We start from the raw sequence: 15,974 nt of genomic DNA on the forward strand, positions 1-15,974 counted from the left end.
AAGGAGCGCTTTACTTCTGAGTCCATGCAATTGTTTACAGAGATTTCTATTGCTGAGTGGATTCCTTAGCAGATAATGTTGAATTTGTTACATATAACAAGTTATATGTGGGGACAACAAAATTCCCTCCATAAGCTTCTGCTATGACATTAGGGAAGTTCTACAGTGTATCTCTACTTTATGAAGAAGTTGCTCACCAATTGTCACTAATTCATAGGCTTGCTGACCGAAGGGGGTGGGAGGAAAACTCCTTTCTGCAGAACAGCAGTAAAAAAAAAAAAAGGATCTCTCACTAAATGAGGTTCATGGAACTGCTGAACAGGATGACAACATTAAAAACAAACAAAAGCCAAGGTTCCTGTAGCTCTAACAGCTGTACAGAACAGGGAACTTCGGCAGGTACAGATTTTCTCACCAGCTGCACCTGCCAAAAAACTAGGAATATGTTGGACTATCATACCCATCATCCCCAGTCAGTTAGGGACAATGGTGGTTGTAGTTCTCCACCTAGAGAACATTAGTTATTGGGCAGATTAGAAATGTGGTACTAGAAATAAGTAGTTCACACCAAGTTGGAGAAATGTGCTCTCAACCTTGTCCTTGAAGCACCTAATCCTATTTCACCTCTAGGCTCCTATTCATGGGAATGGATTGTATTTAACTGTGAGAGGTTTGGGGGGATGTCCCCATCCAAAATGACATAATGATCAGGGCTCGGTATGTTTTTTGGTTGGGGAGAGATTGTGCCTCTCTGGTTAGGAAGGCCCATCTCACCAGCGGGGCTGGTGAGCAGGATGACATACGCAAGAGATTCCTCTGGGACATTGCTGGTGTGGCTCTTCTGTTGCAAGACAACAGTGTGGTGGCCAAAGAGAAGGATATTAAGGGGGATTTCTCATGAAGAGGGCATTGTACAAGAATCCCTCGTGGCAATGGATGGTGTCTTCAGGAAGTGTCTTTTTCAAAGGAAATTGAATTATGCATACAAAGAGGTTTATACGGACCATATATCAAGAGATGGCTATGTACATGTCTCCAGTGAAAGGGCTGTATAAAGTGATTAGTTTTCAGATGCAGTGAGAGGAGTGGCTGAATGGAGGGAGAAGAAGAGGGCTCATACTAGGAGAAGCACCTATGAAGACGGTACAGCAGCCTTACTACCTGGGTATGTATGCATCTCTCTCTCTCTCTCTCTCTCTCTCTCTCTCTCTCTCTCTCTCTCTCTCTCTCTCTCTCTCTGGAGTGTCGAAAGATCCCTTCCATGAGAAGTTGGTGGAGTGCCCGGAAGCTCTTCCATTAGGATAGCCCTGGCAGGGGTGTGTACAGAGATGAAAATGCACCACCAGGGCAAGAGGAATTGCATGCAGGGAGATGTGTCTGTCTGTCTGTCTGTCTTTGGAGGAGAAAAGGAAAGTGGAGAGCTTTCTTTCCAGAACACGGGGAGAAAGAGCCTCTCTCCGTGGCGGAGTGCAGCGGGGTCTCTTTTTCTATCAAGGCGATGGAGCTCCCAAGAGAAATCGGACTCTCCCAGTGGCAGCGTGTGTCTGTGTGTCTTTCCGCACCAAGGCAGCGAAAGGCTCCTTCACCTGGGAAGTCTACGGAGTGGCTGGAGGTGGGGTGACGGACGGCGGTCAGCTGGGAGCTCTCGGTAAGCGACGCGAAGAGCCAACCAGCCTGCCTGCCTGCCTGCCTGCCTGCTTCTCGGGCAGGGGAACTGGCGAAGACTCTTTCCCGAAGCCAGGCTGGAAAGGAGGAAGGCAGACGGCGAGGGAAAGAGGCATCGGGGAGACCACACGCCGCCGCTGCAGTTGCAGCGCCTGGTTTGGGGAGGGGGCTGCTGGGGAAGGTGAGTGGGTGGAGGTAGCCGGAGGGGGTGGGGCCGCTCGCTCTCCTTACCAGATGAAGTCGGTGCAGTGGCTGCAGAAGGTGGGCTGCTTGAAGAAGCGCGCGATGAATTTGTGGTCCCTCACCTCGTGCACGTTCTTCTGCCGGAGGGCCCCTTTGCGGGCGAAGCGCCGCGCGGCGTCGGGACCCGAGCCGGGCTCGGGGGTGGAGAAGACGTCGGCCATGGCGCGCGCGCCCCCCGCCTCTCGCTCTTTCCTGCCTGCTCGCCCGCCTTCACTTCACTTCGCCTAAGCCAGGAAGCGGCTCCCTCCTTTTCCTCCTCCTCCTCCTCCTCCTCTCGCCGCTCTGCCCCGTCCGGCAGCCGCCGACACTCTGGCAGCTGTGGAGATGGGCGCTGCCTCCTGCCCGCTTGGGCTCCTCCTGACGTCTGAGCCACGCGCAAGGAGGGAGGCGGGAGGAGGATCCCAGCCCCGGGCCAGCCCCGACGGCTCCGCCCGCCAGCGCGCTCACTGGGCCCCCTGTCGCGAGAAGGAGGGGCGGCCAGGCAAGGAGGGCGGGAGGAAGCATGCGCGCGCCGGGGAAGCCCGTCTCTAGGGCAACAGGCGGGCGAGCATATACGCCCCCAGCCCACGGGGAGTGGGAGACGGCGCGTGCCAGCCCAGGCGCCTGTAGACTGTCGTTGCCCCCCGCGATGCTTCCCCTGTCCCCCGCACGGCGGCTGTGCTGCTCTGAGCCTGCGACGCCATTCACCTGTGGCATGCAACGCGCGCAAGCGGACACACCCCGGTACAAGGAACCGTTTCATTTGAGTTTGTCAAAATCTGCAAAGGAGGCAGGGAGGGAGGGAGGACGGCGTGGTGCAGTCGATACTTTGCCACAGGCGCTTTCAACCTCGGGATCTCCAACGTGTTTACTCAGAAGTCAGTCCCACAACGGGGCTGACTCCTGAAAGCAGCGTGCTTGGGATTGTAACCTGCCGATTGTCTCGCGGCCCTAAACACGCCTAGATGACTAGAAATGCCGGCGCTTCCAGCGGGAGTGGCAGGAATTATTTCCAGGTATAGGCTCAGGATTGTTTGAAAATGAATTGTGCCACTGAAATCCGTGAGATTTACTCCATTGAATAGCTCGAGGTGAGGTGCCTGCTCCAGCGGCGCAGAATCCGGCTTTTGGCGAGCCACCTTAAACGACCCAGAGATAGAGTAAAGCTGTTCCTGTTGCCACACAGCAAGGGCCAGAGGAAGGATTGCCCAACATTTCCACAAACAGCCGCGGCTCAAGGAGAAGCGCTGCAGGCAGCGGAGGCTGGTGGCTCCGATTTCGGTGGGGCTGTGAACCCACACTGGTTTTCAGTCGGAGCCAGCCAGAACTCTACAGGAGCTATTCAAGGTGCTGAAGCTGCTTTGGGGCTAGGCTTCAGCACTTTGGATATCTCTTTTAGAGTTCTGGCTGAAACCCAGAATGGATTCGCAGCCCTACCGAAAACGGAGCCACCAGCCTCCAAGCAGCCCGCGCGCCTCACTGTCGCCCAATGAGGCACGCAGGGCAGGACAGATTCCTCTCAGACACCCACACAAAAGGGCGGAGCGGCCTTTCCCCGCGCCCCCAAACTGAAGGCTTGCAAGAGCCGTCCTTCCCCGCCTGGCTGGATCCAATGCAAAAGAACCTGTTGCTTCACGTCACGCTTCTCTTCTCCCAACCCGCCACGGCGCGCCGGGAGAGCCAAGCACTGCACAGTCCTTACGCAACAACTTCGCGGCTGCTCACGTGGAAACGACTGACTCGGATTTCACTAAGGACTCCGTTTTCAGGGCTGGGACGGAGAGGACCTGAGTCCTTTGAATTGGGTCGGTGAATACGGCAAGCCGAGAACTGCACAGGCCGTCGCCGATTCTTGCTCCCCCCACGCCCCCAAACAACCACCCCACTCCTCCGGGTCTCCTTCCAAGTTCCACTCTGAGGACTGGTCGGAGCAGTTCTCTCTGCTCCCCTCCTCTTCTGCCCAACGTGTCCGGAAATGTCTCCGGGGAAGCAGGGAGGAACCGCGGCAGTACGAAAGAGCCGACAAAATATTGCAAACGCGTCTCTGGACACGCTCTCACAACACGACGTTGCCCTGGTAGTTCACTGTCAGTGGAGGCGCAGGCCGCACTGAATGGAGCCAGCCTAGTTGATCAAGAGCTCAAGCTCACATTTCATTCAGATCTACCTTAGTAGTACTAGAGGGTGCTAATACTACAGGACACTTTTCTAAAATCCAGCATGAGCCTAGCAGCCTTCCTCAACCTGGCACAATCCAGATAGCTTGGACTACAACTTCCATCATTCCCAGCCAAGTAATTTCAAACTTCAACGCAGGAGGCAGGGTAAGCAAGAGAAGACCAAGCAATTATTTCAGCTACGTATACTATGTTGAGTAGCAGCAGCCTTTCGCCAACCTGGAGACTGGGGATGATAGGGATTGTAGCCTAACACATCTGGAGTGCAGTCTGGCCTTGTGACTGTGATTCTGGAGCCATCAGAGACTTTTCTTATTATTTACTGGAGAAAATTTCACACACCCGTCCTCGTTGGACAAATAAGTTTTGGATGATGGAACAGAAGGTTTGTGTTCGAAGGCAGGAACAAAATCATTAGTTAGAGAGAGTGCCTGCCATTGTATCAGTGGCAGTAAAGATTCCTAAGGATTTTGTTTCCTTCAATTTTTTTTTTAACAAATGTTTGTTACTATGCTGGTGATTCATTATTTTGTTTTTATGTAGCATTTTATTTGTGACTTTGTATTTCTGCAATGCAATTGTTATACTTTATGGCTGAAGCAATAAACATATTATACTGTCATGTGGGAAAGATGAGGGTGCACAAGACTACAGAGCAGCCCTCAATGGGACTTCAGGTGTTTCTGGTTTTGGCTTTTATTATGCAAACACCTTGCCTCATTCACAAAAATTTATGGGCTGCAGGAGAAGGAGGCAGACAACATAATCTCATGTTTTTCCACTGTTTCTTCCATCTTTTTTCTTACCAGATAACTATCCATTAAGGAGGGAAAAACTGGAGTTACTGCACAATTGGCAGTACCAGTGACCACCCATCTAGAAGTATCCTTAGATCATTGCCCTGCCCAAAGTGAGAGTGTTACCTGGCACAGAAACTGTTTAGTCACTGTCAGTTCTTAGGACAGTAAACCATGGTTTTTTTTCCAGATGGAGGGGTCTAGACAAGCACTACCAATTAGAAGACATTGTGCAGCTATTCCATATTTTCTTCCTTAATGGATTTTCTTCAGAAAAAAATGATGGAAGAAGTGGGACGAAGACAAGGGAGGGCTATGAATAAAAGCCCCCCACCCTGTAAAATTGCATGAATGAGGCAGTGTGATGGCATGATAAAAGCCTTAATCTGGAAGCAGTCAGGTAGCTGCACTGTTCCCTGAGCAGGAGATGTGGTTAATTACCCGCCTATACTCATGTCGAAGGGTTTTAGCCTTTGTCCTGCACTCTGTCACCCTATGGTTATGCCCCCATATAAACGACACAGCACCACTGCACAGCCACTCCAGGGTAAACAAGCCATATAGACAGCCCCCAGGATTGGGTACTGTTGCACTTGTTGCCTTACACAGCAACCACCTCACATATAGAGCAGGAAGGACTTTTCCTCAAGAAGCAATAAGGTTCCACATAACCTTAGAGCAAAGCTAGACTTGAAGTTAAAGGCTTTTTTTTTAAATGCAAATAGGATAGGAGTAAAGTAATGATTATCCAGATCACAGCAGGCATTGAGGGGACAACCCTTTCCTGCTGCTGCTGCAGTGAGGAAATTCCCTCTCAAACCAGAATTTGCATTGGGAAAAATTTAATGGAGAATTTCCTGGCAGTGCAAGAACTTGATTCTGAGAAGCGATTCTCCTCAAAACTGTAGTTTAAGGGGTTAATGCAACCTTCTCTTTCTCTCTGTCTCTGCCTTCCTCCCTCCCTCTCTCCCTACCCCCACTCTATATATAATCTGTATGCATGTCTGTATTGACTAATACAAACCCAAACGTGAAAATGTTACAGTTCTTCTAGAAGGGTATTAACCTTCTTTGATGGAACTGTAGGCATTTACAGTAACACAATTGTTACGATTACAATTACTACAATTGCTACAATTATTAAATTCAGGGTATATGAAATACAAAACAGCACTGTAGCTTCAAGTTATAAAGCAAATGGCTCTTGCATTCAGATTGAGAAAAAACAAACAATGCATACAGACTAAGCATGTAATTCATGGAGCTCTTACACTTCTTCACATGTTCATAGGTTCTTTACTCCCTGTAATTTAGTTATGTCATACCTATTCATTATCACGTTGGGGCACATTACCAAAAGCATTTAAAATTCAAATCAAAAAGAAAAACAGCAGTGTGTTAAAATACCAACTATTCATGTGGAGGGTGTGCAATTATAATTTTACCTTATTAAAGTGACCCGGTCAGTGGGCTACATTATGTGAAGTGACACCTTATCTCATTTTGCGCTATACTTAACATTACATGGGGTGGGTAGAATATTCTATTATATGCCCTGTTCCAAGTCCTTATACAATTACAAATAAGTAGCAAATTATATAAAACAATTTGATAGAAAAAAATAATTTTTAATACTTTGCCTAAAGATTTCACTAATTATTTCCCTGATATTCCACTAGTTATATTAAAATCTATGACAAAGCAATATATGATTGATACTGCATTATTTTAATGCTTCTCTCTCAGTAAATAGTTTGCATTAGTCTGGAATGACCAAACTCAAGCATATTACATGTGTTATGTATGTAACCTCCCTGGGATTAATGTTATAGAAGAAGTTGTATAAATACACAAAATAAATAATGCACACTCACACACAACCCAAAGAGGAGGCCAAATAGAAGGAAGAGGGATATGTGTTCCAAATAAGAGCTGATCTGATACAGATTTGATCATTTGGAAATTATGTGATGTGTTTATCATACTAATTGTATTTAATTAATAATTAAATATATAATTGTTAATTAAATGCCAAGAAATAAACATTGTCTTTACATAGTATCTGAATCTATAAACAGCGTGGTCCTAAAAAATATCTACTCAGAAGTAAGCCCCAGTGAATTCAATGGAATGTACTCCCAGGTAAATTAGTTCAGAATTGTAGCAATAAATGTCTAATATGGTATTAAGCAATGCGTAACTGACTAAGCACTTAGTCAGTAATAGCTACCCAAACCTGCTTCCTCCAGATCTGTTGGACTACAACTTCCATCACCAACTAGCAGACTACGCTACTGAGAATGATGGGAGTTGCAGTCCAATACGTCTGCAAAGTTCCAGGTTGGGGAAGGCTAATTAGGGCCTGGTGAATCATCTGGGAACAATAGATATCACTGCATAACTGAAGCTATGCCCATATAGACCTGATCAGTTATTTGGATAGCCATTCCATATAACAGCAGGAGATAATATATTATAATAAATATTTTCTAACTATGGGTATGATCCAGTCAAAGAAAAGCACTTTTAAATATCATTGATTTCACATTTAAATCAATGGGAATTACAAGAGTTCCACTTCAGTTGGATAACAACCAGTCTTCTTAATCATTGCTGTTCTCACTGCCTTTGAGTTTTAAATTCCAATCTGTCCAAAAGGGCAACATAAGGGTTTCGTGCCATTTACAAGCAATGCCAGGGGATTAATTGAATGTGTAAAGGCCATTAATAAAAGTCGTGTTTCTTTAGTCCGTTCTTTAAGCAAGTACGTACAAGAATATCACAGTCTTCCAGGTCAAGTATACGAATCTTATGCATGTTTACTCAGAAGCAAGACCCATTGAACTAAAGGATTACAGCCTATGGGAGAAGTACAAGAGCCAACTAACCAAACTAACAAAAACACTGGATTTAAATTGGAACATTGCCTTCTCTCACAAGCAACAATCCCCCTGAGTGCTTTTTTGTAGGTTACAATGTGAAAAATGTAACATCACACTTGTGCACCAGTAGCCATTAAATGTTGTTATGAAAGTCCCACTGGCAATGGATTGAGGTCATTTGTCTGTTCACATGCGTTTTATGTATTGGAAGGTGGTAGTCATGGTTTAATATAGTATATTGATAAGAGCCCTAAATCTGTCCTTGGGAGGTTGCAGGGGTTACTTTTACTTAACAATGTGTGGTCCTAAGACTTAAGGATACTCCTATGCAGTGACTTGTCCAGCCTTACCTAGCCCCCTGCAACTCCTGTAAGAACAAAATGCTAGGAAAGCTTCAGGAATGCACCCTTTTCACATAAGGGGATGAACCCTTACCAAATCCCTAACACCACTGGGCCTTGGGTACATTATAAGTAGAAATAGCTATGCCAGAGTGGTTAGAGTGTCGGACTGGGATTTGAGAGATCTGGGTTTTAGTCCCCACTCAGCCATGAAACTCACTAGGTGAGCTTGGGCCAGTCACTATCTCTCAGCCTAACCTCCATTACAGGCTTGTTGTTAGGATAAAATGGAAAGGAGGACCATCTAAGCTGCCTTCAGTTCCTTGCAAGAAGAGGGGAGTATATAAATGTAATAAAAAAATAAAAAAAATAAAAAAGTTTCTAGTTGCAGGGTGTTGGGTGTTTGTGTCTGGAGTTTCAAGGCAGTGTTCTTATAAGGTAAGAACGTAAGAAGAGACATGCTGGATCAGACCAAAGGCCTATCTAAGTCAAGCATTCTGTTCATAAAGTGGCCAACCAGCTGCCTGTGGCGAAACCCACAAGCAGGACATGAGTGCAACAGCATCCACCCACTTGCATTCCCCAGCAACTGGTGCACACAGGTTTAGTTCCTCTGACACAGGAACCAGCAGCTGTTTTCCTAGACATGCTAGCAATGCACTTGAATTCCTATGTCTTTTTTGGAGACAGGATGTTCCTGTTTGTTTGTTTTGCAAGTGCCTTTTAGTGCAAGTGCCTTTTCCCCATGCTTCCCATCAACCGGGGCTTTCCCCAGGTGTGCTCAAAGTTTATAATGACATGAAGCCAGAGAGACAATGCTGTATGACCTGTCATCTGACTTATTGTCTCCCTGTCTGGGGCTTATATATGGGCACTTGTGTGCTCTGATTGGGTGCAGAGTTCCACGATGTTTTAAACTTTTGTCATGTGATGTGGGGGGGGGCAGTTTTCATTGGCAAGCAGTGTCTGGAGGCAGTTTTGGGATAAGTGAGGGCAAACATATTGAGACTTAATCCAGACAAGACTGTGGCTAGGAAAACTGCCCTGGAATAGAGGAATATAACTGGTCTTAGATGGTTTAGTTTCAGTTGTAATCTGTAATCTATTGTCTTTTTAAAGGTTTTTTTATTATTATTTATTGTATTGTTTCTTTTGTTATGTATGCTACCTTGGGAGAGCTCCACCTTTAAAGGTGGCCTAAAAATAATGTTAAATATATATATGCTCTTCATGGGTGTGGATATCCTTATACCTACCTTGTCATCTGCTTAAAGATTTACTACTGATAAGAGCATGGCCATGGTCTGAAGGAATATAGGATATAGCATAAATGTGTTGCTTAGGGTGACCATATGAAAAGGAGGACAGGGCTCCTGTATCTTTAACAGTTGCATAGAAAAGGGAATTTCAGCAGGTGTCATGTATATATGGAGAACCTGGTGAAATTCCCTCTTCATCGTAACAGTTAGTACAGGAGCTATACTAGAGTGACCCGATTTAAAAGAGGGCAGGGCACCTGCAGCTTTAACTGTTGTGATGAAGAGGAAATTTCCCCAGGTTCTCCATATATACCCTTTTCAATACAACTGTTCAAGATACAGGAGCCCTGTCCTCCTTTTCATATGGTCACCCTAGTGTTGCCCACGTCCCACCCACAACTCCACCCTATTTTGTCCATTCCACCAGCTTGGATCTTCCATTGTAGTGGCTCTGCTTCAGCGCCAACCCTACCATTACACAGAGTGGGGTGGTCACCTCAGGCGGCAGGTGTTGGGAAGTGGCAGCAAGGTATTGGGGAGAACTGAGTGCCAAGCAAGCTGTCCCGTTCTGCCAAAGCTAGCCTGCTGCCTTCAGGTATAGTGGAGGATGCTGTCCCATTGCCAGTGCTGCAGAAAGATTCGACTGGCAGTCCAGTCAGCTTTTGTACGTGGAATGGGAGGGGGGTCCATCTTGTTCTTTGCCTCAGGCAACAAAATATCTTAAGCCAGCCCTGTTCCACTGACTGAGTGTTCTGCCAGCATATCCAAGCAGTTCTGCTGGGGTATCTTTCATGGAGGTGGTATGGAGGTGCCATACCAGTTTAACAGGGCTTTTGCGATATCTTATATAGCCCTCAGGCATGTATCTCGAATAAAGGATTGTACTCTCAGGTGAATATTACAAAGATAAAATCCACATTGCAGCTCTGGTGTATCAAACAAGGAACATCCTTGCTCACTGCTTTTTTGCCCCAAATATATGAACAATGAACTGTTCAAGTAACAATACAGTGACCTTCACAGCAATCAGAAGTTCAATTGGACTTACTCCCAGGTGTGTGTAAGATTCCAGCCTTAATCATTGTTACGATGAAAACTAATAATCACTCTTAGGACATGTCCATTCCTGAAGTTTAATGTGGTGGTTCTTGCTTGCATTGGTCCAAGTGTTCATTGCATTACAAATACCTCTCTTTGGCTTTCTCCTCCACATGAACAATGATCATACACTGACATAAATAGAGCAAAGAGAGGCTTAATGGTGATTTAGGCCTTCTTTACGTAAAAGCTCTTAGTAATTTATCCCTTTCTACAGGAGCTTGGTATGTCAACAATTGTTTTGCGGGAAGATCATTGGCTGCTTAATGGTGTTCTAATGTTGATAATGCTATACGTGAAAATAGACTCCCCCAATAACCTCCCCCAGTGTGAATGCCATCAATCTGAAAATGAGCTGTAAATGGAATTTTCCCTTCAAACTTATTTTAACTTTCCCAGAGAACATTAATAATGAACAAAGCATGTTGTCTGAAGAAATGTTCAGTATTATGGGAACGACTAGACTACAGTGCACCATAGCAAAGGAAATGTCTCTTCTTTGCCCCATTACAGAATTCCCCATACTGCCATTTAGTCTTAGAATAAGTGGTTATCTTAGCAAACAGTAGTTACGATTTACCAGAAAATACATTGTATTGCACTAAGCTGCAGCACCTCTTCCCACATAAAGTATGTTTTAAAATAATTTTATTCAAACAATGCACATTATATAAAGGGTATACATTCTTCCACCTTTGCGGGGGAAGAACCAAATGGAGGATATCTTATACTCATTGATGCCAAGAGTATTCTTCCAAGTGTACCATACAACTTTTCACAAAGTATAATCAGACAACCTTTGGGCTGCAATGCATAACCCAGTTAAGCTAGAGTATCTGAAAAAAAATTGTAGCAAAATCCTACTCAGTAAATGAGTAAGGCCTATTGACTCCAATGGGCTTTGCTCCCAGTTTAAGTGTATATAGGATTGCAATCTAAATTCATTTATTTGAATAAAGCAAAGTCCAAATACTGGGTGGATTATGAACAGGAATACACATATCATACCAAATATAAGGGTACAATCATGTGCCCTGCCCTCTTTTGTATCTGGTCAAGAGGGCAGGGCTCCTGCAGCTTTAACTGTTGTGATGAAGAGAAAATTTCCCCAGGTGCTGCATGCGTACAAATGACCCCTCTTGAAATTCTCTTTTCTATACAACTATTAAAGATACAGAAGCCTGGGTCTCCTTTTCACATGGTCATCCTAGCATTGTTGCTGTCTTGCTATCGGATTTGCACCACAGTTGGCCCCAGAGCTGAGCCTGACCCAACCATATTAGGACCTGAGGGCCCCTCTGCCCATCTTGCAATTTGAGTACTGTCCATGGAGATGTGTATCGAAAGACCCCTATGCCATCACACATGCGAGGCAAGCTAAACACTTTTTAAATCTCTGTGTGAGAAAAAGTAATGTGTGTGTGATATGTCATTGAGGTATTACTCAAAGACATTCACACAGTCACAGTGGCAAGGACCATAGGGGAAATAATCCAAAATAAGTGGTAAAGCAATGCCTTTATTAGGACCAACTGAAAGGGCACAAAGAAATGAACAAGCATTTGTGTTAATCAAAATTCTTCATCTGGCTGGATAATAAGCAGCAACACCAAAAAGGTTTGGGGTGGGTACGGGGCATGGGGAGGTTGGGCAAAATGATGTTGTTGGGCAAGATGAAGAAAGCCCTATTACAAAATGTTTGTAATAGTCTTAAAATACAATGGGAGAAGTGTATTAAACACTATAACCCTGTACTCAAGACTGTAGGTACAGGAAAGCATGACTGCTCTCCCTATGAGAATTTAAAAAAAAAAGTCATCAGTGATTTGGATTTGTCTTTAAAATGTGTAGAATGAACTAGATGCCAAAAACTAGAATGCACCTTGCCAAGAAAAGGTTATTTAATAAGAGAAGTTACTATAAGTTGAGGCTAGTGGCTCCAATGTCATGGGCTGGTGAATCTGAACCAAGTTTCAGTCACAACCAGTCAGAAATCCAAAGGAGCTATCCAAGGTGTGGAAGTAGATTCACTGACCCTGGAGCCACCAGCCTCCACTGGCTGCTACTGTGCTGGCAACCAAACCATTCTTAGATGGAAAGAAGGCAATCACTAAGCTGCAGGAAAATGAAGCGCCAGATGATAAACATACAAAAATGCTTGAAGCAAAACACAAGATTGCTTATTATAATCTACCTCTAGTGTTTGGAACATGTCAGCATGAAAAACTACACTTACAAGCAGAATGTAGACTCGTATGTTCTTGTCAACTGCTGGATAAGTGGGAAGGATTTTTTCATTTTGTATTGTGTAAGCCGTACTGTGTAAAAAGTCTGAGTTTGAAGAATGATCTACATGATTTTTAAAAAAATGTTTTAAATGGAATTAGAGGTTTGATGTTGGATGGAAAAGGCAGAACCAGTGTGGATTTTTTAGAAATGGGGCTACCCATGATAAATATATCTTTATTTGCAGTCTCCCACCAGCTCCCTTTTAACTGAGAAGGTAGTTCTGGCTCATATGTTAATTGTTGGTGTGGTACATTTGTTACAAGGGAACTTAATGGTCTTGTGTGGAGGGGCTTTCACAACCCATGAGAATTACATGGGTTGTGAAACAAGCTAACGTCTCTCCTCTCACAACTCCTCAAATCTCATACTTACAACTGCTTCTACATTCCTGATCTGTTAGAGCAAAAACCAAATAATGTTTTCTAACCCTGATTAAAATAAAATACATTGAGCATGTGAGTTTTCACATTTTGAACTTGCTTAAATCACACATGGTATCATGAGTACTGTCATGATTACAGGAATAATGTATGCCATGATGCTAAACACATTTACTTGGGAATAAACACAATTTTTTTGTCAAAAAAGATACTGGGCAGGTTTGCATGACCTGGGAAGGAAAATAAGCTCCCATAACTTATTTTCCTGCCCCACATGTGCCAGTTGTGCACTGCAGAGTTACCATAATTACCCTTGCCAGATAATTTTGACATGTCAGCTGAACCCAGTCAGGGTGGGTGGCAAGTTGGTTTACAAACCAGCCCAGAACCTATGACTTGTTCTAGGGTTGCAGAGTGGTTAGTAATCCTCCGCCCATCTTCGTCAGGTTCAGACAACATGACAAACTGCACCGGACAAGGATAATTAAGGTAATTATGCAGCATGTGACTGGCACACTCAGGGCAGGAAAATAAGTCATGGTGGCTTTATCTATTTCCTTCCCCAATTGTGTGAACCTGGTCACTATATTTCATAAGTAAAATTAAAGTTAAATTAAAATGAGCATCTATACCCGTTCCTGATTGGCTGTCCGTTCCTATAAAAAGTCCTTAACAATAAGAAGAAAGTATGCTATTGGGAGCAGCATCAGCTCCTGGTGAGCCCCAGCCCTGCAGCTGACATCAGGCTTACATGGTAATTGAGCGGGCTGGGCTGTGGGTCCTGGTGTTATGACCCCTGACCTTCAAAATGTTCAGTGTGCAACAGAGGTTTCTGATGAGGGTAAGGTTCAGGCTGTTTCATTGTGGGTAGGACAGCCAGTACCCTACTCAGGACCATCCTGGCCAGAGAACAGGGTCATCCTCTGACTCACAGGACAATGTTTATTTATTTATTTATTTATTTTATTACATGTATATACCGCCCCATAGCCGAAGCTCTCTGGGTGGTTTACAACAGTTTAAAATGGTAAACATTAAAAAGTATACAAAATTTTAAAAACCATCAGAAACATATAAAAACAACAGTATAAAACCAACAGTATCCATTTAAAAACAACAATTCTTCCCAGTTTTGCAGAAGCCTAAGATTGCAAAATCAGGTGAGGGCCACTTAACAGACCAGTCTGTTCCTCCCAGGTCTCGTCAGCTTACATAAGGCTTCAGTTGTCTTCAGCTCCTTGCTAAGTCACTATCTTCCTATTGTTCTAGTAGGAAACTGCTCCAGGTGGAAGGACCTATTTAGAGCTATCCAAAGTCCTGTTTTCATCTGCCCTCTACTTAAGAGGGCTTCCTTCTTGAGATTTCCTATGGTGTCTTGACTTTGACCAGATTATATAAGCTTAAACTGACCTTGCCTATTGTGACTTGAGTCTGATTAGTAGACTGGACTTTAGTGGCCCTGTTCGGACATCCATCAGATGCAATTGCATTCCCCTCCAGGCCTCAAGACACCACAGAAGTGAGCCCCCTTTACTTTGGCCCTGAGGTCCATCTCTACTATTACAAGGGACTGTATCACGCCTATTTCGTATTAGGAACTCTTTGTAAATAAACTTGCCCTTGTACAAAATTTTTATATGGTTAGAAGCATATTGTATAAGCCAGCCTTCAGGACTGGAAGAACATGACATGACTGAGAGCAGATGCAAATGTCATTGGCGCAGTTCCAGAGAAGCTTATGCCCCTAGTTTTGTGCATGCTTCATCGAAGTCTCATTATAATTAGTTCAGAGTTAATCCACTGCAGCCTTTTAAGAGCATCATCCGGAATTCCTTTAGTTAGAACATTGCAGCCAAGAAGCAAATATACAGATGGCATATCCATCAATTCCTAGTTCATTATGTTTATACAGATGATAAATCCATTAAGTCCTAGTTGAGATTTCCAATCTTTAAAAGGGAGAGTTGGATTTTGCTTTATCACAGGGGTAACACAAGACAAGCAATGTCAACTGAAAAAGCAAGGTTTTTTTCAGTGTGTGTGTGGGGCATGCCAGGAATATACAGCTGCCTTGTCATGAAATTTAGACAAAGGTATAACAATATATATCCAGTTTTATTTTATATGTGATTACAATTCCAGTTACTAGGATCAAACTTGTTAGAGAGAAAAGCAAGAAGAAATGCTTTTTATTTTTGTACAGGGAAGAGCAGACTTCCTGTTTGTAGAATCTACATTGTTTTCTACTAGGACCCCGAGATCCACCAACTGCAATCAGATGCAATATGGCAGCTCAAGGGAAAAGAGCCAATTATCTCTTGAATCACATTAATTATACCCTGGGATGACCTGCTGACACAAATACAAATTTACATCTGAGTTAGTACAGATCATGGATTTTTATATTGTCTAACTTTGACCTAAAATTTACTATCGTTAAATGATTGAGAATTGGAGACTTTTGCTGATCTACTGCAAATCACCCAAAGATTTACCAGTAGATCTCATGACTGTTCTAGTGGCTACAATGGTTTTTAGCAGGACTCACATGCCTAGCGTTGTCATGGGGGTGGGGAGAAGGCTCCTCCCTGCAACATAATAAAGAAAAATATCACTGGGTTAGCTGCTTTTGTTGGGAGGGGGAGCACATCTGTAACTGTATATGTATTCTGCATTTTCTGCTCTCCTTTGAAATTTCCATGTTCTCCCTCCCCTGGCTTTTCTCTCCAATGCTACCCTGGCCCTCTGGGCAGTTTACAAAGATTAAAAACATCAAAACATAGTATACAAGTTTTAAAACCATTTACATAAAGCACACAATCAATATACATGAAAATAACATATATCTAAACAACAACAACAAC

The 15,974-nt window shown here is 44.0% G+C and overlaps 1 protein-coding gene across 2 annotated transcripts in view; it reads right to left on the minus strand.

Moving 5' to 3' along the window:
• Nucleotides 1–2,339, minus strand: part of PRKCA (protein kinase C alpha) — a 212,883-nt gene extending 210,544 nt beyond the window's left edge. Inside the window, exon 1 of one of the 2 annotated variants that reach the window (XM_063120032.1) lies at nucleotides 1,897–2,339. In XM_063120032.1, the coding sequence (XP_062976102.1) occupies nucleotides 1,897–2,069 (173 nt within the window). In that variant the 5' untranslated portion in view covers nucleotides 2,070–2,339. The remainder of the gene's footprint in view (nucleotides 1–1,896) is intronic. The other variant, XM_063120033.1, reaches the window with a different exon arrangement.
• Nucleotides 2,340–15,974: the final 13,635 nt, after the last annotated feature.

The sequence above is a fragment of the Elgaria multicarinata genome, chromosome 3, assembly GCF_023053635.1.
Source record: "Elgaria multicarinata webbii isolate HBS135686 ecotype San Diego chromosome 3, rElgMul1.1.pri, whole genome shotgun sequence".
Lineage (NCBI taxonomy): Eukaryota > Metazoa > Chordata > Lepidosauria > Squamata > Anguidae > Elgaria > Elgaria multicarinata.